Source organism: Vanacampus margaritifer, chromosome 13, assembly GCF_051991255.1.
Source record: "Vanacampus margaritifer isolate UIUO_Vmar chromosome 13, RoL_Vmar_1.0, whole genome shotgun sequence".
Classification (NCBI taxonomy): Eukaryota; Metazoa; Chordata; class Actinopteri; order Syngnathiformes; family Syngnathidae; genus Vanacampus; species Vanacampus margaritifer.
Genome location: NC_135444.1, coordinates 9,802,556 through 9,824,865, shown reverse-complemented (window position 1 = coordinate 9,824,865; position 22,310 = coordinate 9,802,556). Strand labels below are relative to the sequence as shown.

Below are 22,310 nucleotides of genomic sequence, written 5' to 3'. Positions count from 1 at the left end.
TATTCCGAAAGACATACAGTGTATAGGAAAAGTCAACACACCCCTCTTGAAATGTGAGGTTTTAGTGAGACCAAGACAAAAGTATTGCAAAACCTTTTCGAACGTTAATGTGACCTGTAAACTGTATAAAAAAAAAAAGGGAGAAAAAATAAATAAATGCACACACACTCTTGTAACTGTCGTGTCGTTATCAATATATATTAAAAAGGACTACATTAATAAAAGGGAGAGAATACACACACAAAATAAATCATTCAAGGACCAGCGAACAATTTCAAGGTTTATGTACAGTTTTTATCCCAACTTTTCATCTTACAAGAAGTGAAAGAACATTGAACACGACAAGGACACAAACATACATGAGACTTGCACAAAAGTCATAATGAGGACGGCTTTTGTTTCAATACTATGTCACATGGGGAAAAGTGGTGATTTATTTTCTAGTCAGAATTCACGTTGCAATGCAAAATGTTCACTTAAAAGTATATGGAGACGAGTCAAATAAAATAAAAATAAAAATCAAATGCGTGGACTATTCATCACAATTTCAATTTAAGAAAATTTCAGTTGACATTTTGACAATCATGGAAGAGTTTACAATACAAATGAAGACTAAAAACAAAGTGTGTATACTAAACGATTCTTTGACGTCTATAGCCGTCAATGGCAGTAAACGGCGTCATGAAAGGATTCAAATGAACAGTCATGTCAAGAAGCTGGACGCTATTTTCAATTTTCATCCTCCATCAAAAGCAACATGGCCGACGGATTGCCTCACTGGCGTTGACCGCCGCACCAAATACGTCCGACAACATGTTTACACACACATACATGACTGTACATACACGCACGTCTTACCTTGAGGTAAACACTGGTGGTCATGTAAGACAAATAAAGATTTGTGCAAATGAAAGTAATATGTTGATAAAAAGGTCCAAATAGGGCCTCCGATAAAAGAGCGATCACATGACACGAAGGAGTTGAACTGGCTTCGACGACGTACCTTCCACTTTCTTGACTTGAGGTCATCAGCCGACGTTGGTCCTTCACTTGAATGCACCGCTTGTGTTGACAAGCGGGCACGGCCAAGTCAAAACAATAACATTTGATGTGAGAAATCGAGAAGTGACGGCGGCCTCCGCAGGTGCTCCTCGTCACGGCTTCTGGGGGTCGTAGTGCTGGTAGCGGTTCAGCTTCTCCGGGTCGTTGGAGGCCATGTGGGTGAAATCCTGGAAGATGTCCTGGTAGGTTTCATCTCCTGGAACAACAAAAACAAAATTCTTAAAAAATTATATAGATATATATTATAGGGTAAATATAATAAAGTATGAATGATAAAGGATGCAAGGACAGCTGGATGGATGTATCTCAATAAATATGAATATACGTACATAAAAAAGTGATAAAAAAAAAGAATAACCAATACATAAACGAGTATAGAAACGTTAAAATTAGAACTAGACAAATGATCAAATGTATGGAACACAATGACAAAAACCTTTAAGGGGAAGTCAATCCAAAAATATATAATTTATCATTTTACTATGTTGTTTGTGCTCCCCACTAGTTGGCGGCCATTTAGCCACTTGGTGTCGACTGAAAATGACATCACAGTTTCTCAGGTAACAACCAATCACAGCTCAGCTTCAGAAAACAGGTAAGCTGTGATTGGTCGTAAACTCAGCCCTTGGCAACTGTGATATCTTTTTCAGTTAACACGAATTGGCAAAATGGCCGCCCACTGAGATGGAAAAAAATGGCTGGATTTTACGCAATATTAATTAAAACACTGTGTTTAGACATGTGGGGCCGCATGGGACATATGACAGAATGATAGCTACATTTTAGGCCTTCTTGAAATCCGTATTTCTGATTAATCTTGTGAAAAAACACTCGCTTGCCTGAAAAATGATTAAGATGCCCCAAAGCCCACTAGCGCCCTCCCTGGTGAGCTGTGGTAACTGACTAGCAAACCTTTCGAACGTAAAAAAAAAACTAAACAAAATTCCCTCCAGACATAATTTGTAACCCTAAATTGTGGACAAACAAAACTGAAAAGGAAGTCAGCCATTTTGTTTAGCGGCAGCCATTTTGAGCAAGTTCCAGAGTTGGCATTTTGACGATCCCCTATGAGGGAATTCACCAAAATGAGCAGCTCGAATGGAAATTTCAATCCTACAAAAAATAGTTGCTTACATTGTGAGCTTAACTATCACATCATAGCAGAAATGACATCATGAATTCACATGAGAAATGATCAGCCAGTCAGCAGAGGAGAATGGAAACGAAAGGGTGACATTTTCAAGAAGCAGAAGGCAAGAAAAAAAGTCAGCCATACCTGTCGGAGCGCCGGCTGGACATACGAAAGAGAAACGAGGCCCGGAGAGACAAAAAGATGGCGCAGAAGAAGCAAGCAGACACTCACGCACACACAAGTTAGCTTATTGTTAGCAACTGTATTGTGTTTAAAGTGCAGCCTTGTATAGACAACAAATACAGTTGGGTCGAGAAAGAAGCAAACACAAAAAAGGCACAAAATCTGGAGTGGGAATTTACAACAACCGAAACAACCAACAGCTCTTAATTTTGACACTCATAAAAATATATATTTGTTAAAAAGCTACAATTTGCGAAGTTGTAATCATACAGGTTCAAATTTGTTGATTGCAAGCGTAAAAGAAATGATGAGGCGGCTTGTCTCTCTCTCATTCATCATCTGATTGGGCAACTGATGAGGACGCCCTCGCAAGAGCGAAAGTGAAAATAACGACGATGGCATCCAATCACTCGTTTGTTTTCCTCTCTCCGTGATTGCTGACTGCTCTTCAGGCGTGCAAGCGTCCGTAGTCAGTAATCAGCGCTTTCATCCCCACACTTCTTTTCGGTCTTGTCTTAGGTCCAAAAAGTCATTATTCCAAAAGTGACAAATGATTACTTTTTACAACAACAAAAAACGCAGCGTGCAAAGGCATTCAACAGTCCAGCAGCTCCCCTAAAAAGCACTAGAGGGCGCTGCAGCGTCATAATCATTTAAAGGGCCAGCGTGTAGTTGGGGTTCTCTGTTGGACGGCAGTGAACGCGCCTGAGATCATCACTAAGAGAACAGACCATACTGAGGTCAGGAACTATATAAATAAATAAAAAAATAGACACTTGTAGACCATATCTATAAATATAGAACTAGCAACATAACCAGTGGCCACCATCTTTGTGGAATTTTCTTTAAAACAAACAAACATGAAATGAGCACAAACCCCTGGGCGTTATTTGACCATTTTTTGGCTTTTTGTTGGTTCTGACCAAGCCATTTCAAAATAAAATAACGCCCAGGGGTTAAATGCCTAAAAAAAGTCAAATTTTCAAAGCTCTTGATGTATTGTAATCAGGTTAAAACGGCCTTTTCAACCAGACTTTGAATTAAGACAATTTTTAATTTTTTAAACATTTTATTATTTTTTTGAAATCCTGTCACATTCCTACTAAAACAATAACACTGGGCTGCATCAAAAAATATATATTTTTTTTAACAACTGCAAACAGCGGTGTTTGTATTTATTTATTTTTTTTTTTAACCACTTTTCCCCGCAGTTTGAAATGTTTATCAGGAGCTTTCAAGGAGCAGCTAAAGTTAACATTATCCTTTACTGGTTGCCTATACAATCTGTTGTATGCATCCAAGACTTTCTGAGGTTTAGTGGCATGTAACCTTTTTTTTTTCCAGCTTTACTTTTATTTTATACTTTATAGAAAAGCTGAAAGATTTTATATTATATATTTTTTAAATGTCATCCCAAAAAGGGGTGCATATGGAGAAAAACTAATGAGACATTTGGATTCTACATGTGAACCTGCCCTAGAAAATGTTGTCAAATACTTTGTTTATGTTTTTGTCCTTCTTCAGACCAGTGTAATCAAGCGTGCCTTCTTGTGCCAAGCGACGACGTATTCTTACGCTAGCTCATTTCACCCCGTTCGTAACCTCAAGAACCGCCGTCAACAGAGAACCCCCTGCACATTTAAGAGACTGGGAGAGTTAACTCACACATTTGTGTTGTTTGACAAAAATGATTTGGAGAAAAGTAGGCCCATGTGTGAGTGAGTGAGGGCCACTACAGTACATCATCCTACACACTGTTCCTTTAATCAAAGTGCTTGTGCGCTGTCCAAATATTTGGAGCTGCATGGAGCAGCAACACCAGATAAAAATGTGGTACGTTTTTACAACTCGCTTATCTACACAATTCCAAAGCTCATTATTTGCACCGATTTGCATGAAAAACCCAACAACATTCGCGACCATCACAAGTCATTTTACAATTCTGGATTTCCTGCCTTTACATTACAAATCCTCCAGGCTTTCGACACCGTCATAACATCAAGTTAATTATCAGTGAAACTTTGGTCCGACTACACCATCTTTCTGTTCAATCCTGAGCATAAAAGATTTGTGTATGGCCATTTGAAGGGTGTACACTACAGATTGCCTGGAAATAAAATAAGACATCAAGATTGTTGCAGTTCAACATCATAACAGAAAGATGCTTCATTGTTGGACATTCAACAACAAAGTGGCGTTGGAAGTTTAAAAGAGACAGTTCTGTGATTGCAGAAACACTAGTAGCCAGGTAATTCGGCTGAATTCACACTTAAAATAATAATAATAATAATGCCCTAGTATAGAGCAGAATCACACTACTTCTTAAACTAGACAGTCATTTGAAATGAACATATATTGCCAAACAGGCATAATTTGCCCTCACATTAAGATGAGCATGTCAAATATTGTGGTAGAGACCTAGCAGAAAATGGAATGTAGTATTTAAGTGTTGAAAAAAATGAAAATCTTTGAATTTAAAGGGAGGATGCAGCCTCTACCTAATATTCTAGAGCAACTTTTCATCATGTGCCATCAGTCAATATTTCAGCACGAGTCCTATGTTGAAACAGAATACTGCAGCAGGGCCCAAAGTCACGTCAGCACTGCACCCAACACTTGACGCATCCCAGGGTGCTGCTGGTCGCTGACAGAGTTAGGCTCAGATCCTTTTCCCACTAAACTGGAAGCGCCTTAAAAAAAGATGCTTCCAATTTGTAAGAACTGAACAACACAAAACTCTGTTGATAATGTGCCTCCTGTACAAACTGGCCCCTGTGCCCCCCCCCCCCCCTTCCTATTATTGCCCATTAGGTGTCATCCAGCTGCAGACTGATAAACTCCTGCATACACTTCCTGTACTGCATCTCAGTGGGACTGTTGGCGTTATATTGACCTGACTGGCTGTAGGGTCCCTCCGCCTCGCGCATCTCCTCGTTCATCTTGGCCAGTCGCAGCCTGGAGAGAGGAAACCAAATGACATTAGAAAGATTCCTATCAGTGATCAGACACAACATCTTTACAGATGAGAGATGATTCTGACTGGCCACTCAGATGAATGTGATCTTGTGGTGACACCTTGTGGTAGAATCTCCCTCATTCACACAGAAAATATAAAATAAGCATGAAGGACGATGGTTCGGTCATCTGCACCATTTTTCTATATTGCTTGTCCTCATTGTGGTTGCAGATGAGCTGGAATCTTTCCCATCTCTTTTATAGACAACAAGCATTCACACCTATGAAAATGTAGAGTTCCAAAGTAATGTGCAAACTCTACATAGAAAAGCTGCACCTGAGATTCAAACATCAGAAGTGTGAAGAAGATGGATGGTCACATCTCATTACAATGATAGAGCACCCAGAAAAAATTGTGTTGTGCTGACTTAAACAAAATAGATAAGATGTTTACTAAGACGAAGCTCGGAGAGAATTGGTGAACAAAAGATTAAGATAGTGACGATACTCACAATGTAACAATGTCTGCATTGGCCGCATCCACCGCGACGGTCAACGGCGTTTTCTCCTCGATGTCGGCAGCATTTTGATTGGCTCCTCTTTTCAAGAACAAACACACTTGCCTGAAAGTGAGACAAGTTGAATGTATGGTGTGCCAAAGTATTAGTAGTAGTTTAGGAGTCAAAGAGTGCCGATAACCAACCCTGTGTGTCCCAGCATGGTGGCGTGGTGCAGAGGTCCTCGACCTTGAGCATCCTGCTGATTCACATTGGCCGCGTTTTGGAGCAGAAACTCGCAGGTCACCAATGAGCCCTGGAATGAAACATCAGCGACTGAAATCAGAATTAAAAAGTGACACCCAGAAATGGCTGCGCATGCATGGGAATGTTTAGCCAGTTAATGAGCTGATGCTGAGGTTAGCTTGGCGCTAGCTAACTCGCACGATAGTACACAGATGGATATAAAACTTAACCAAAAGTGAAAAAACCCTGGGTTCCGCCATTAGTCAGTGTAAGGCAAGAGATCCTGGAGGTTAAAGTACCGCTAAGTCATTTTAAACTAAAAAGGAAAACCTTCTCATGGCTGAAAACACTCAGCTCGCGTATGGTCTGATAGCAGCATTGGCCGCATATCTTGGTACACTGCGATATGTAAAAAAATAAATATATTTTTTTTAAAAAGTGAATACGAGACTTGGTAAAGCGCTTTGGACGACAAGCGCTATATATTATACTGTAAGTGCACTCCATTTTACTATTGTGATCAAATTAGATTTGTCATTTTTTTTAGACTATCGTGTCTTTCGTCAAACATACAATAAGTAACCCATTCAAATTGATTTGAGATTCGCAGCTTTAACGGTAAATGAAAAGCGAATGCGGATTTTGGCTGCGATTCTAAGCTCTAAAACACACACACACACACATGATTTATTTTTACGAATTGAGATTTGAGTTGTATTTCAATGAACTGATGAAGCGTGCTTACCCCCCGCACGGCCATGATGAGCGGTGTTCTCTTGTCGCTTTCCGTGTTGACCCAGTTGACTTGGGCTCCATGTGCCAGGGCCTCAGCCATATCAGGTAGACTGCGGGCATAAGAAGCCCAGTAGAGCTGAAGGCCTGAACTGTATTCCTTGGGCTCGTAGAACACCGTCTCCTTGCAAGGCGATGATGGAGGCAGGGTGGCTGGCATGGGCATGGGCGGAGTCTCAGCAACATCTTAATAATAAAGACAAAATATTTACATTCACACTTTTAAAACTGAATGAATCATATCATCTTAATTTAAGACATTTCCACACCCTGAGAGTAAACATATTTTTGAAGCAAAAATGGAGGGGATTTTTTATTTTATTTTTGGAAAGGTTCTATTATTAAATATAGTTTAAGCAATCAATTTTCTATAGTTTCCCCATTAAGGAGGCTAAGGAGTTGAAGAATATTCCAGTTGACTGTGGGCGAGGGGCAGAGTAAACCCTGAATTGGTAGCCAGTCAATTGGAGGGTCCACATGGCCAATTGCAGACATACACCGCGGTACAACCATTCACACCTATGGACAATTTTGATCCTTCAATTAACCTAACATAGATGCTTTTGCTACATGAGATCATATTGCACAATTCAAACAAAAGGTATTATAAAAGTTTTTATTTATTTTTTTTTTATAGAAAAACTAGACCACATACTGTATAAATGTTTTTGTTCTCTTAAATGCCCATGTTTGTGTGATTATGGCTTTAGTTTAGGTTAGAATTAATGAACTATGAGAAGTCTGACCGCATGTTTTATTACCTGCATCTGCCAAACTACTATTAGAGGGCGTGGTGGCCAGCATTTCCCTGCTGCCATCAGCACTCTGCTGGATTCCACTGTCTGCACTTTTGACTGCGGAGGAAAAAAAAGACCATCAATGAGGAACACAGATGTAAAACTTTATGTATTGTATAAAAAATTATGTTTGATTGACTTATTTTAGTAAATTCAATTTTAGATACCATATTTTACATTTTCTCTGTCTTTTTTAAAGACTTTTGAGTATTTTCAACAAAATTATTATTATTAACTCATTCACTCCCAGCTATTTTGCGTTCTATTGCTATAAAAACATGGAACCCACCAAAAGAAAGATTAGAGTCTCTTCTTTCATCAGGAAAAAAAGTATATTTCTACCTGTTTCTGTTTTACAGCAATTAGCATTAGAATATATCTAAGTTTCATCATTATTCACAAATCTGCTTAGAACTGCGGGTAAATCAGCTTATTTTCAACATGGCCTTGGTTGATATCTTTGGCTCTGCTGCCACCTGCTGGCCGTTTTTGTAATAACTACCATTGCTTTAACCATTTTGTGAAATTGAGAGGCTGCATCAAATCCTTCTTTATGCTCTAGCATAAAAATAAATAAATAAATAAATAACATAAATACGTCTTTAGGACATTTAAAACATTTTAAAAAGTACTTATTTATAAGTGTTTGGGAGCTAATGAGTTAATGATATTAGGCATTTGTGATTTTACGTGTTAATTTAACACTGATTTTACTATCACTGTAAGATGATCTTGTGTTATTATAGGTCCATGAACAAAACAAGAATAATAATTATTGATATTAAGATTGTTTTCATAAAAAGGCAGGCTGCATGAGGACAGATCCCCCAAACCAAGTTTCTACATGACAACATGAAGACATTGTATATTAATCAGGGAACCACAACCGTGTTGTGAGCATCATTCCCTCCCCAAGGAAAAAGACAACACGGAATAATTCTCTTTACACAAAGAATTCCTCTTGTTAGTAGGGTCTGGATGAGGAAGGAGAAGGCGAGAGTATGAAATGGTTGTTAGGATCACAGCCTCCAATTAGCAAGAGCCAAATGGACAAATGGGATGGAGAAGCAGGCCAAACATTAACATTGAATACTTACTGCTCCTGAGCTTGGCGGAGTTGTCAAAGTAGGAGAAGAGCGAATGAAGCTCGTCAGGACAGAAGAGAGAGTCCCGCCGGGCCTCCGAGCCACTGGCGACAGCTACGCAAGGGATGATGGGATTTGGGGAATGGAATATTGAGTAGCACAGGGTTTGAAAGGCAGGGTGGGTGGGTTCGGCGATTTAAGGTAGGCGGGTGGAGCAGGTATTAGTCCAGTAGCAAAGAACAGCCAGGGGAGGAGAGAAAGTGTGACAAAGAGTGAAAGAAAGAGTGAAGGCAGAAGTAAGTTACAGTAGTTGCTTGGCTGACACTGGAGGAGGCAGACTACAAGAGGCAATGGGAGGCAAACAGAGCTTAGACATATGCTGTTCACAGAGAACATACACTATGCCAAAAGGCTTGTTCACAACAGTGCAAAAAACACATTAAGCGCAAGGGAATAGGACAGGCTGCGATGAGGGAAGGAAGAGTGACTCTTAATCTTAAAATGATGTGCTTATGTCATCATCTCGATCACCCGCAGACCTCACGACAATCAATTTCTGCATTAATACAACTATCATTGTTGGCCAAGGGTGCATGATTCCACTGACCTGACTGTCCAGAGGTGTTGGAACCAGGTCGAAGTTTGGGGGTGGGTGGCGGCGGTCTCGGGGGCAGGTGCTCGGTGCTGCTGCTGAGTCTCTTCTCCTGTTTGCTGAGGGACACCACCTTGCTCCGAAGCTCCTCATCAGACGGCCTGCGCACAAACCTGCGATCCACATACTTGGCTTTGATGTAGGCCTCTACCTCATGTCTGATCAAATAAAAAGGAGAAAAGAAAATTAATACATCAAAAGCATTAAGTAGTATTAAGTTGTATTTGAAAACTGATTGATACATATTGCCTGATACCAAATGCAAAACTGTAATGTCGGATAATACATCCCAATATATGATAGCAATCATGTAACTATCCCCTAATGGGCTTTGACTGGTCTATGGTTGATATCTCATTGGATACATATGCCTTGCTTAGGGGCAATGTCCTGACTGACACACCTTTTACAGTTGATAAATACATGATAATAATGAGTCAAGTCAAAAGCCTGCATACTCAGTCAGAGAATTAGTACGGAATAGGATTATCTTTCTTCTTGTTAAAAATTATACCTTGGATCTCCTGGCTGTGGTTTTCTTGCTCCCAGCTCCTCTCGCCGAGCCTCATATATCTGGTTAATAACTCCATTGCCAAGTTCACACATTAGCTGTGAAAGATGGGTTAAAAGAAAGGGGGAGTGAGAGCACTTATTGGTTGAATAGATCCTACACTTGTTAAGCACCATGAAATAAGAAAGAAAGAATGCTTAATTAAAGGTAGTTAATGTAAAGGAACAGTGTACATTAGAAGGGTCTTGTGCATTTGTTTGTGAACATTAATGCTCTTCACCTTAAGCAGTTCTGGCTCCCATGAATCCAAAGTTAGCGACCGGACCTTTGAGAAATGAACGCCCAGACTTCTGCAGATAGAAAGACGAAGAAAAATAAATAAATCACACAATGTTGATTACAACTGGCCAGGAAAGTACATGCTGTTCAATGCGGTGCGAAGGTATTAAGCAATATAGCTATTTTAAACTCCTAAAAATACTGTATTGGATGCTTAAAATACTGGTCATGATGGTTCCATTAGTAATCATTAAAATAAGGTAGGGAGGGGCTTTGTGCATACTGCATATTTTTGGTATGATGAATAACTGAGATTTTGATTTGGTGTTATTAACTCCAGATAGTACACTAGATGTTACATTTCTGTTTGTAAGTTATTTGAATTTAATGATAAAATAAAAACCTGAATATTCTTCTAAGTCAGATTATGTTTTAGAAACTCCTTCAAAAGGAGATTGCAATGTTTTCACAAAGAGATCATGAATGATTTCAAGTTTATACAACCCGATATTTTTTTACCTGTGAATTCCAGAGCATTGGATACAAAGGGTGATGCCTAGATTGATGCTAGCCCAGCGTGGATCAGGCTGGCCGCAGTCACAGCAACAAGCGTTGCCCGGAATGGCAATGACTTTCTGCAGGGCGCTCTCTCCTTTTAGTGATCTCTCCTTGGACTCCCCACTAGAGTCTAAACTCCCTGTTGATGTGGAAGACTTCCTGTCCAGCTTCTGTGGTGGTAACACAGCAAAGAAAAACTCATGGTTTGTTGAGATGGTCCTTGACGAATTATGACACTTCAAGATTGTCAGTGCACAAATTAACACAAGTACAGATTACAAGTCATTACTGCTGATATTATTCCATCACATTTTCCCCCTCAAGTCATGGTTGTTGTAGTTTCTTCAAAAGTGATGGTTTTGGAGAAAGGAGGATTCTGCCTAACGCCAGCCATATGTGTTCTAAAAATGTAAATCTTCCTTCCAGCCAGTCAGCCTTGGCACATTTTTTTAATTACTTTTTTTTACCTCAGCCTCATCTCCCTTGTCACGGAAGGCAGTGGCGATGCTGTTCTGGACTGCTTTGATCCACGCCTGTCGCAACTTCTCAGAGTCGGCTTGCATCATACAGCTCCTGTTGAGAAAAACAAGAGTCACACAACTGCTTTCCTGCTTAATATGCACAAACATGTGGCTCAGTGTGTGTATGCCTTGTCTACTTTTGCATATTCCTGTGTTCATTAAAACTGACAGTGACAAGTAGGGCTTAAAAAAATCATGTGGCTGCAGTGCTGCACTTTAGACTGAGTTGTTTGTGTGCAGTGCATTTATATGTGCTCTTACTTGGTGGGTGACACCACCTCGAAACAGAAGCGTCGCTCTAAATCTTCACAGTGTTTGACTGTGCATAGCCTCAGGTCTTCTACGACCACTGTCGGGTTGTCCTGGGGCAAATAAAGAAAACAGCAGGTATTGCAAATTCAAATATCTTTCTTTAGAATTGTTAAGTGTGCCTGGTTGAACAAAGAAAAGTAACATGCAGCCATTCAACCATGCGTCAGGTGAGAGGTAGAATTCAAAATTATATGCTATTCCCTTTCACAATAAACCTTAAATGTATCCCTTGAATGGTCACGCAAATGATCAGTCTGGAATTGCAGATAGCATATATTTAATGCTGAAACATTCTATTATACACTAGAAATAAGCAACAGGCATGCATGTCTACTAGTTGAGGTTGGCGTCCTGGGAATCGCTTGACATACCTTGAATTTCTTCTGGTAAACCAGCTGATTGTTTTGGATGGAGAACCATCGTCTGCAAAGGGATGACAGATTGTTAGTAGGGGAATTCCATACCGCTGTTAGGCTTACTCTGTTTTAAAAGACAATTGCAAATTCATTCATACTTTGGAATTCAAAATAAATGGTGTGTGTGGTGAGGCGTCATTATCATATCCATGCCACTAAAACCAATGTCAATATAAATATATCATATCAATGTTTTATATATATTTTCAATTATAAAGAGAGGTCCAAATCAAGCTTTGATTCACAACACTAGTCTCAAATTGTTCATGTGTCCATATTCATACGATCTGAAGTGGTCGTCTCATACCTATTCCATGTCTTGAAGGCATTGCTGGCCCTCTTAAAAAGATAACCCTCCATGGCGATGCCATTATCTGCGTCCACGTTGTATTCCAACTTGGTGTCGTCATTTGAGAAGTCCTGCACATGGAGGGAAACGTTGGAAAGGAAGTGATGAATGAAAAGCAGGACAAAGTAAGAAAACAAAACAAGACACGTAATTGTTGCGAAAACATTGGTGTGACTGACTGCTTTCTAAAGAGATGAGTAAGCCTGAGTCTTGTCAAGATGCCTTTCAGAGAGGCCTCAGTAGTTGTTTGGTTTGGTGATAAACAAAATATTGACTAAAATCTACCCATTTTCAATAGTGTTGTCAAACAAACTGATGTGTTGTCATGGGACCTCCACTGTGTTCGTATGATACCTCAGTGATCTAGTGTTACACTGCAGGTGATAAAATCCCTCCGGATTCATCCGCTTCAAATGACACTGAACACTGGGATGCATGCATTGTGTGCTCAGCTTACATCAAAGGCAAGTGATCTGTCAACCAATTACAGCTATGGTAAGCTACACTTCATGGACAAAAGTAACCCTGGCCGTGACATCCACCAGTGATAAGAGTTGGTCTGCAGCATCCACTCCCAACTTTACTATTGTTGGAGAAATTATGTCAAGATTTTTTTCCAATGTCCATTCACCCAAAATAACTTTTAAGAGGTCAGCGATCACTGGAAAAAAAATTATTGGCCTGCATTCCTGTTAATTGAATTAAAGCTTTATCCGAAGACTCGATTCGGAAAAAAATATTTATTCTGACAATTATTATACAAATAATCAGGGATCTGACAAGATAAGTTTTTGATTTAAGCGTCACTAATGCATATCATCAATACGCTCTGCTGAAATTGAGTCCATTCTTTATCCCAAACAGTGAGCATTGGTTCATGCTGTAGTCTTGAGTTCCATGAAAGTAATCCGAGAAAGAGCCAAAATGTTATTAGAACCCTCACAACCCGGTCAAGCCACCATTGCATAACACACGCAGAGGTGAATATCATGGTCATTATGACAAACACTAGGACAACCGGGGTTTATTTTTGGGTGCACATCAAAGTTCCTGAAATGGAAAGTAATGGTGAAAGTCCTACATACATTCAACCTGTCACCATTTGATTAAAAGGGACACAATTACTTTGGTGGTGGACCATTACAGAAGGGTAAAGTTAGGCTGAATGAGGAGACTGCTCAAAAATAACTCTGGCTTGAGCCGTGTACACACACCACTAATTATTGAGACCAAAGAATAAATGCATCCAATGACATGGCTTCACACCAAAATGGCAAAACAATGAGACATTACAAGAAAACATGCTGCAAAAACATCTACATGAAGCAGTCCTAAATGAAAGGGCAGTCGTGGGTGCAATCAGGTACACAAACACTGCAATGCAGTCCTGGTTGGTTAGTGCGGCAAAGACGAGATGGTGACATGTTGGGTTAGAAGATGTAAACCAAACAGAAATCAATGCAGTGATGCTACGTACGGATGACCTCCAAGCACAAAAGTTTCGGTGGTCTGAGTTGAACTCCGTCACCTCCTAAATGTCACACAGCAAAAAGAAAAGAAACGTGTGCTTCTTGGCCCTGATAAAGATACGAAGATAGAATAGAAAACCGAAGCTGAATGAAAGACATACATTTTAAAATAAATTAACAGTTATGGGCACAGGCTTAACATAAAATATGAACAGAGATGCACACAAATGCACACCGCAGGCTTTCTCACCAGATACCAAACATAGTGGAAACGACTAAAAATCTTCATTTTCGACAATCCTGTCAAGTGCAGACAATCTTTTGCGATTTCCTTATAAAGGTCAAGAAGTCTTCTGTATCAAAAGCTTGAAGTGTAGCATCTCTAAGCAGCATGCCCATTTCCTAAACAAATGCAACTAACTCCTCCTCTGGCTGTGTGTGTGTGTGTCTGTCAAAACACTGTCACTACTGCTCCTCCTCTGGAGGCTTCTGAAGGTCACCTGTGTGCCTGTTTGTGTGTGTGTCGGACATCCAATATTAAAGGAGACCGTGCTAAATAGCTCAGTCATCAAACATTTATATGCTATTTAGGTTACAAGCCACACGCTCTTCCACACTTTCCAAGCTGTGCCCTCATGAAAGCAGCCATGCTCTTTCCCATGTGACCATAGTGTCATGGGTGAGTAATGCACACAGTGGGAATGATTCACAAAATAGTGGATGTCTCCTCTAAAGGACTTCTGAGTATTGAAATGTCCAGATATGAAATCAAATCACAGGGTTACAGACGACTATAACATATCCCAACAGGTATCCTCTGTTTAAACTGCAGTCAATCTGTATCATAAACGTTTTTAGGTTCCAATAATAACATCAGCTTAAATGAAACTGTTAATGCCCAAAGTCAATTCATTCTATGAAGAAAAAAATGTCATAACATAACTCATATATCAGTTTTGGTGATCATGTGAGAAAATTGCTAAATAAAATGCTTGTGTTCTACAAAGCCCTTAACGTTAGGTAGGCATTTCTAGTTTTTTGTCCTTTGTCCAAGAAACAAATTGTAGGCATGGAAAGGGAGTCAAAGTGGGGAGAAATGTGACCAAACATTGCTTACCTGTAAAGCAGCCTGAAGTGAGTAGAAAAGAAATTGAGAAAAAGAGGATCAGACAATTTGTTAGGAGGGTACAGACACAGTGTTGGCAGACAGACAACATTTAAAACAGGAGGAAGAGGAGATGTGTTAATGTACGAACATGAACTGGCATAAGAAGAAAGAGTGGATATGCAAACAACACAACTAGTGAGCCGACGAAGACGACAGAAACAGAATACGATGAAAATGTGAACATATGCAAAATATATACTACCTACTTACCAATTTACCTCGACACAAGCACATAACCAAAATAATCCACTAACAAATACAGTAGTAATATATTTTGTGTGTGTATTTTTTGTATTTTCAGTGCTACCACATACATAATGACTATATATCCCACTTAACTGATATGCCTGCCGTTCAGTGTATCGGTGTGTCGTTGAGATCATCATGAGTTATCACATTACATACACCTGACCTGAGGGTGAAGTACTACTTCAATTACCTCACGTGTACGGTCAGTGGTTGACATCTTGTCTTAGACAACTTACATTTTCCTTGCATTGAAAATAACTTTTAAGTAAATACACACATATCAATGCATACACTAGGCCGGCAAGATTACAGGTTTGTGGTGGTTTTACATCACTGAAACCATTAAAACCCAGGCTAAGAATAGTAAAGAGTATATCAAGCAAAGTCTATTCATGCTTATTTGTGGGCAGGGGCCATGTTACTGAAGTAGGGCATTATTCCTAACGGAGCACGTTTCATTGATGGTGCAATTATTTGACTGTTATTTGAATGACTTTGTCCTAAAAAGGAATGAAATCAGGGGCATATTTTACACAAGTGTGTACCTTTTGCTGGATAGTGGAGTGTTTTTGCTCCATGTCCCGCTTCTCTTTGGCAGCATCCACCACCAGCTGGTCCAACTGCAGAGGATAACAGATTAGTCAGGCATGCTAAACCACCTGATCAAACTCAATCCCTAAAACAATCAATATGAGATTTTACAAAAACTGTTATTTGAAATAGATCATTTCTAATGCTTAATACGAAAAAGGTTCAACAATTGTAATGGAAAACAGATGCATCATATTCTCGTTACAGTTATTAGGTTAGAACATAAATTAGATAAAAGAATCCTTTTCCAACAGGCAAAATTGTCATCAGCTACGGATTAATCTTGTGTGAAATCAGGTGGGAAATGAATGATAGAAAAAAAAAATATTCGAAGAGAGATGAAAGCAACAAATGCTTGCTGTCATAGGGGATGCCACAAATATGCCAGTTTGCCTCAAGGCGTTGAGTTTCAAGTCTATTCATAATTTGTTGCCACAATGCGACCTAAATCAGAAAGCAAGACAAAAGCATCATTCTCTCATTACAGGTCAATGAGTAAAGAGGGCAAAATGAAGAGGTGAGAAGGACTCAAAACTTAAAATGTGAGACTTTAGTATTGTCTGACAGCATCACCAATAACGATCTTTCACATTGATGCTGACACAAAATATTTTAAAGCAAAATTTATGTCAGTAATTTTGAAGTGTTGTGACATGAAAATTACTTATTTGCACACAAAATCCACTTTAGAAATATAGGAGACGGGAACAACCATTTCCTTTCCGGAAGGAGCATTTTATATACTTTAATACTATGACAAACCCATTATATCATAACATATGTTATTTTAGAGGAAGATATTAAAACCATACAACTATCTGTGTAACAGGGGGAAAAAATGCTTTTTTGGGGGGGGCTTTGGCTTTAGTGTTGTTTGGGCAGGAAATGGGTGGACGGCAGAGCAAGAGTATGATAGCATCAGATGGGAAATATTTTCCCGCTGTCACAAACATAACAAGTCCAGTCCAGTCCAATCCAGATCATCTATCTGCATACATTTTATTCAAATTGCATGTAGAGCTCCACACACACTTTCAGAGATCGACTCACCGTAACAACAATTGTAACAACATTCTCATTGTAATGACAGAATTTAACTAATATCCCGACATCTGTACATACATATGATAAGTATTACCACTTTTGCTATACTAAGACAGCAGATATATTTACATGTCCCATTTTATCACCTATCCGCAATAATATATCAAATGGAAGCAGTAGCAATATTTCATGTTTTTAGTGAAATTTAGAATTTCCTGCCCTTAGTCATCATACATTGACAACAGACCTGTTGACAGCTCCTCCACACCTCCCTGCACAGGCGCTCCACTTTCTTCAGCTTCATGATAGAAAGGCAGTTAATCCTCTTGTCCTTGCTTCTAACTGTTTGGATGCTGATTCTCCCCTCGTGTCACTTTCACACAGATCTAAGATCAGTGTGTATGCAGGCCTCCACAATCACTCAACAGGGGTTAGGCTTCATGGTTGAATTTTTCCTTTCCCAATTTTCCTCTTCTGTCCTTTGACGGTTGAAGCCACGCGTTTCCATATGTGCCTCTTCCTTCTCTGTCGATCACTATGGAAGATTACACTCCGCCTCTCATCCTGTCCTAACTATGAATCAACAAAAGCTTCTTTTTTTCTTGTGAAGCATAGTGCCAATTTCAGCACGAGAGCTAAAAACAGCACTTGTCTCACCACTCCAGTTTAGAGGAATGCTGTTTGAACTGTTCACAATTCAATTTCACTCACAAATGAGCCTTCTCTCTTGTTGCCACAGAAACACAATTTGGTCCATGCTTCTTTAAACAAAAAAAAAAAAAAAGTACTCCATTCCTTGTAATGTATCATTCTTAGGTTTCTCCATCGCATTCTCTCAGCTGACTCGAAACTTGAGTGAGACTGACGGTGGGAAAACACATCTCAAACCTTCGAGCTGCCTTCTTCCTCATTCTACTGAGATCACCATCTCAAAGTCACACACGGGTGAAGAGGGAGGGCTGTTTATCATAGGACGCACATAGATTCACTTTACAGAGAAATATAAATTCCAATAATGACACTATAAACTAGGGGCCTCTTATTTTAGAGAACTCAAATACAGTCTCTGCTTTAGACAAAATATAAATGAGCCCATGAAGAGAAATGCTGTTATAATAAACTACACATTTCCTCTCATACATAATAATGACTGTTTATCCACCACACGATATTGGTATGTAAACATTTTTACAGTTAGTCAGCTGCTTCTGCTTCACTCAGGATATCTCCAAGTTTGTATGTGATCTGTTGTCCACACTGTTGGTATACCTTTATCAGTAATACATTAAACTGGCAAGAATATTTGCACAAACTTAAGATCAACAACAATATAAATCATGTTACAATTTTCATACATTATCCTCTGCATTTAACATACAGGAAAAGCGGTGGCGGCGGGACAAATTTTGGATAGTGGTGTCCTGATCGATCGTCCACCAATCGTTTTTGGGACAATTTCCCAGGAAAAGTACCTGATCGGCATTAGTCGATCAATGCCTTTCAATGATCACAAAAACTGATCACCCGCAGCCAAATAGACTAGCCTGTGTGTAGTGTAGCATCCTCTTCCCCTTTCCTTCACACTGTACGCTACAGACCAGACCAAAAAGTGAATCATAATATATGTTTGTCACAATCTTGTTTTGTTGTCACCCGTTGCTGTTTTTCTTTCAGTTGCAGTTTCACTTGAAGTGTGACGGAGGCGGAGTCTCCTGCGTCACACCTGCTGGGCATTTTGGCGCAGGACACACAGGAGGAAGATGGCAAGTTATTTTTGGTTGCTTGCTTGTCGCCAGTACGTCTGCATTTGCATACCCTCGTGCTTGTTCCCGCGTTGTCTTGTTCAGCCAGTAAGTACTAATGTGATTTTCAGTTATTGGTTTCCTTGCACTGTGTGTGTATTTTTGTTCTCCGTTTTGGTCTGTTCCTGTTATCCTTCACCCGTGGTAGTCTATGTCTCAGTGTTTTGTCACATTGATTTTTGTTTGATTGGGTTTATTCATGTTATCGTACTACTCTTTTTCTGTTCAATAAACTCTGTGAAACTTGTTCTAATTGTTTGGGTCTGCTTTTGGATTCCACAACGCCTGACAGTTTGTGCATTTTCTGCACTGTCAATTTGAAATAATGTCCTGTTTTTTTTATAAAAAATAAAAAGAAGGACATTTGTGTAGAATTTTTTTATCGGATTCGTCAATGAATTGAGAAAAATAAGTGACAGAATCATTATTGAAGTAATTATTAGTGAGCAAAATTGAAAAATGTGCAGCCAGTCCATGTGATCAGAATCAGTATTGGTCGATCTCGCTTATGGGTGATCGGAACCTGCAGCATAAAACCTCTACCACACAATACACGGAGAGGAGGGGGGAGGAAGTTGGGACTTTCAAAGAGGCCAACCATGCTCAAAAATTAAATACACGTCACTTTGACAGGTTGCTTCATGTAATTATGCTATTGATAAGCAACCTATGCTCAGACAGGCCCCACCCTGCGCAATAAGGGTTTGAAAACATATGTGATAATAGGAGCAAAAGGGCACATCAAAGGTAGTGTGGGGTGGGTGTCCGTCGCCTCTGCACAAAAGTATATCTGTATCTCATTTTGTAACTATTTTAAAGGGGAAATCAACCATAAACATTTATTGACAATAAAATGTTACATGTCACCTCACTAGTCTAAACATGAAATTCTGATTGATATTACAATTGTGGAATATGAGTTATGCAGCAAAATCACGCCACTTTTATCCATCTCAGGGGGGTGGCCATTTTGCCACTTGCTGTCGACTGAAGATGACATCACAGTTGCTCAGGCTCAGGCAACGATCAATCACAGCTCACCTGTTTTCTGAAGCTGAGCTGTGATTGGTAGTAACTGTGATGTCATGGATAAAAACGTTTGGGTTTGCTGCCTAACGAATATTCCACTAACGCAATATTAACCAGAGTACCGTATTTAGACTAATGGGGCTGCATAGAACATATCACTGTCAATAATTTTTTGGGGGTTCACTTCCCCTTTAAGGTTTAGGTTGGTAAGTTAAGGCCCACTAATATTGTATGAATGTTTGATATCGCTGGCGTCGTGCACAAACCTCATAAGCAACAATTTAGTAAATTTTATATTTTTTCAAAAATCTATACTATTACTTACCCCACGTGTAGATCTTATTTTTACAAACTGCTTACCAATCTAAGGTTCTGAAAATGGCTTGCTCTTTTTGATGCAATGTTAATGGTTGAACAAACATGCAGTTTTGGGGGCCTACTGAAAAATGATGATTTTGGAGATACAATGTTTCGGCCCGACGCCAGCGATATGCATGTAGGCGCGTGCATGTACTTCTTGTATGCTGTACCTGTCCTCCGAGCTGTTTCATTAGTGGTTGTAACTCACTGAAGAGGTCATAGCCTTGGTGGAAAAATGTCAGGTGGGCATACATGAAGGACAGCATCTATGGCAAGGACAGACATTATTCATTGAGCAAAACCACCGGAGTCACACTGGATTGTGAAACAGTGGAGGATATTGTACTTACAGATTTGAGGATTTCTGATCTTCTCTTGGACTGTAGCACATTAATCTGCAAAAATAAATAAAATATATTGAGCCATTTGGGCGATTGTGAATATGATGTAGTAGGTGATAAGTAAAACATTTACTGAACCAGTTTCTTGTACTGACACCAGGGGGAGCTCTGTATGACGGCAGATGATTCTGGTGTCACTACAGCTTCTAATTCTTGCCTCTAGCTTTGTCTCAATTGTATTATATTTATTTCCAACACTACCACAATTAATTCCATAGCAGTCAATAACTAAAAGGGTTCACTTCATGATGTGATGTCATGTTGCATATTTTTATGTTCAACAACAGAAAAATTTCATTAAAGTGCTTCGGCTTTCAACTTCTCTCTTTGCCTCTATCGACTTGACTTGTATGTCACTTTACACTGTGAAATGTATAATTACACTAAATGCAACAAAAACAGCAGAAAAGCTACATTCCTGGTCTTAGCTGTTTCCTACAAGACCCATAAGCGGAACATTTTTTTCTGCTGTGCAAGCAGCTTGCCACATAGATTTCCAATATGCAGACAAGAAGACAAGAAGGCAAGAAAAACAGAGCTAAGCTTTTGTCTTCTAAAAGAAATTGTGCAATCAACCACAGGAGCACACTACCAAACCTATTTTGCGCATCTGCATTTTTGGCTTCTGTTTCTTGCCTTTGAGGTTGTTTATGTTAGTCTTACACATGCCAGATTTAAACTCATTCTATTGCTCACTTTTTCTCTTTTACATATTCTTAATTTATTTAATTTCTCTGACATATGAATAATTATAAGTATGGATCCATCTCCACAACATATCTGAAGCACGATTCATTCACTAGTAATATTAACGCTACAACTTTAAATGAATCCCTGTCATGTGGTAGTGTATTTATTACTTTGTATTTAGTGGGATCAAACACATCTGAGGTTCATTCTTCCATGTACCAACCACATCAGCATGTTAAGCCATGACTCAGCAAATTAGGCTTTCAGTTCAAACCCAAGAGTGCTAGTACAGCATTTCAAAACTCCTGGTTGAGATTGCGAAAATATGCATGCTTCTACTTATTTTTGTCCTTCTGGGAAAAAAAAATCTCTTCAGAGAGAATTTTTAATACGCTCCTCAAAAAATATGTATTAATAAATGAACTAAAATGATGATTAAATAAACTGAAAGAAAAAACTTAAAAACATCGGCCAATTTAAATACCCAGTACTTTTTAATGACGTTCTACCAAATGCTGACATTGCTTTCAACACAAAATAACGCCTAATAAAATATGGCAGATTATATTTGACACTTATGCCTTGCAGAGAAAAGCCTTGTACCATAACACTTGATTTCCTGTCACCAAATATGACATTTTAGATACATTAATATGCCACCCTACCTGTAAAACGTAGTCGAGGACGATGTGTCGGAAGCACTTGCGCGTGGCGGTAAGGATGTTGGTCGCCTCTTCCACTTCGTGTTGCTTGTTGCGAGGAGCCTGGGCATTTTTGATCAGTGCTGCGTCTTTTTCTTCACTCACCTTGTCAAATTGCTTCTTGGCTTCTTTAAACTTACGTAGGTCGCTGGCAATTGGATAGGGTGGACAGACAGGTAGAGTTTCAGGTGATTTTGCCAAGGAGTCTCGAAAGACCATGGTAGGTGAAAGTGAAACTCGAAAAGAAGCCAAGTTGTCATTGATTTTGAGCCAACGGTTACATTTCTTCAAATTAAAAATCCATTTTTCATTATGCTAATGAAGCTGTGTGCTTGAGAGTGTCCTGCTGTGCACACACATGGAATATTCTTGTGTCCCACATTTGTTCTCTCATGTCGTTAGGCTCAGAGAGATTAAGTCCTATTTGAATGCTGTACGGCACTGGGTAATATTCGTGGA

The 22,310-nt window shown here is 39.4% G+C and overlaps 1 protein-coding gene across 6 annotated transcripts in view; it reads right to left on the bottom strand.

The window, feature by feature from the left end:
• Positions 1-267: 267 nt before the first annotated feature.
• LOC144062345 (arf-GAP with coiled-coil, ANK repeat and PH domain-containing protein 2-like) overlaps positions 268-22,310 on the bottom strand; it is a 33,998-nt gene continuing 11,955 nt past the window's right edge. Inside the window, exons 6-26 of one of the 6 annotated variants that reach the window (XR_013296381.1) lie at positions 21,816-21,999; positions 20,410-20,454; positions 20,230-20,325; positions 15,779-15,853; positions 14,934-14,945; positions 13,825-13,878; positions 12,306-12,418; positions 11,954-12,005; positions 11,532-11,632; positions 11,217-11,322; positions 10,711-10,919; positions 10,193-10,262; positions 9,916-10,010; positions 9,357-9,559; positions 8,762-8,863; positions 7,629-7,721; positions 6,821-7,053; positions 6,036-6,145; positions 5,845-5,955; positions 2,339-5,332; positions 268-1,258 (exon numbers count right to left, since the gene is read on the bottom strand). Coding sequence is in view for 4 of the 6 variants with exons in the window: in XM_077583657.1 (XP_077439783.1) it covers positions 1,155-1,258; positions 5,271-5,332; positions 5,845-5,955; positions 6,036-6,145; positions 6,821-7,053; positions 7,629-7,721; positions 8,762-8,863; positions 9,357-9,559; positions 9,916-10,010; positions 10,193-10,262; positions 10,711-10,919; positions 11,217-11,322; positions 11,532-11,632; positions 11,954-12,005; positions 12,306-12,418; positions 13,825-13,878; positions 14,934-14,945; positions 15,779-15,853; positions 20,230-20,325; positions 20,410-20,454; positions 21,816-21,999 (2,230 nt within the window). In the remaining 2 variants the exon portion in view is untranslated. The remainder of the gene's footprint in view (positions 1,259-2,338; positions 5,333-5,844; positions 5,956-6,035; positions 6,146-6,820; positions 7,054-7,628; positions 7,722-8,761; positions 8,864-9,356; positions 9,560-9,915; positions 10,011-10,192; positions 10,263-10,710; positions 10,920-11,216; positions 11,323-11,531; positions 11,633-11,953; positions 12,006-12,305; positions 12,419-13,824; positions 13,879-14,933; positions 14,946-15,778; positions 15,854-20,229; positions 20,326-20,409; positions 20,455-21,815; positions 22,000-22,310) is intronic. The other 5 variants (XM_077583657.1, XR_013296382.1, XM_077583660.1 and 2 more) reach the window with 5 other exon arrangements.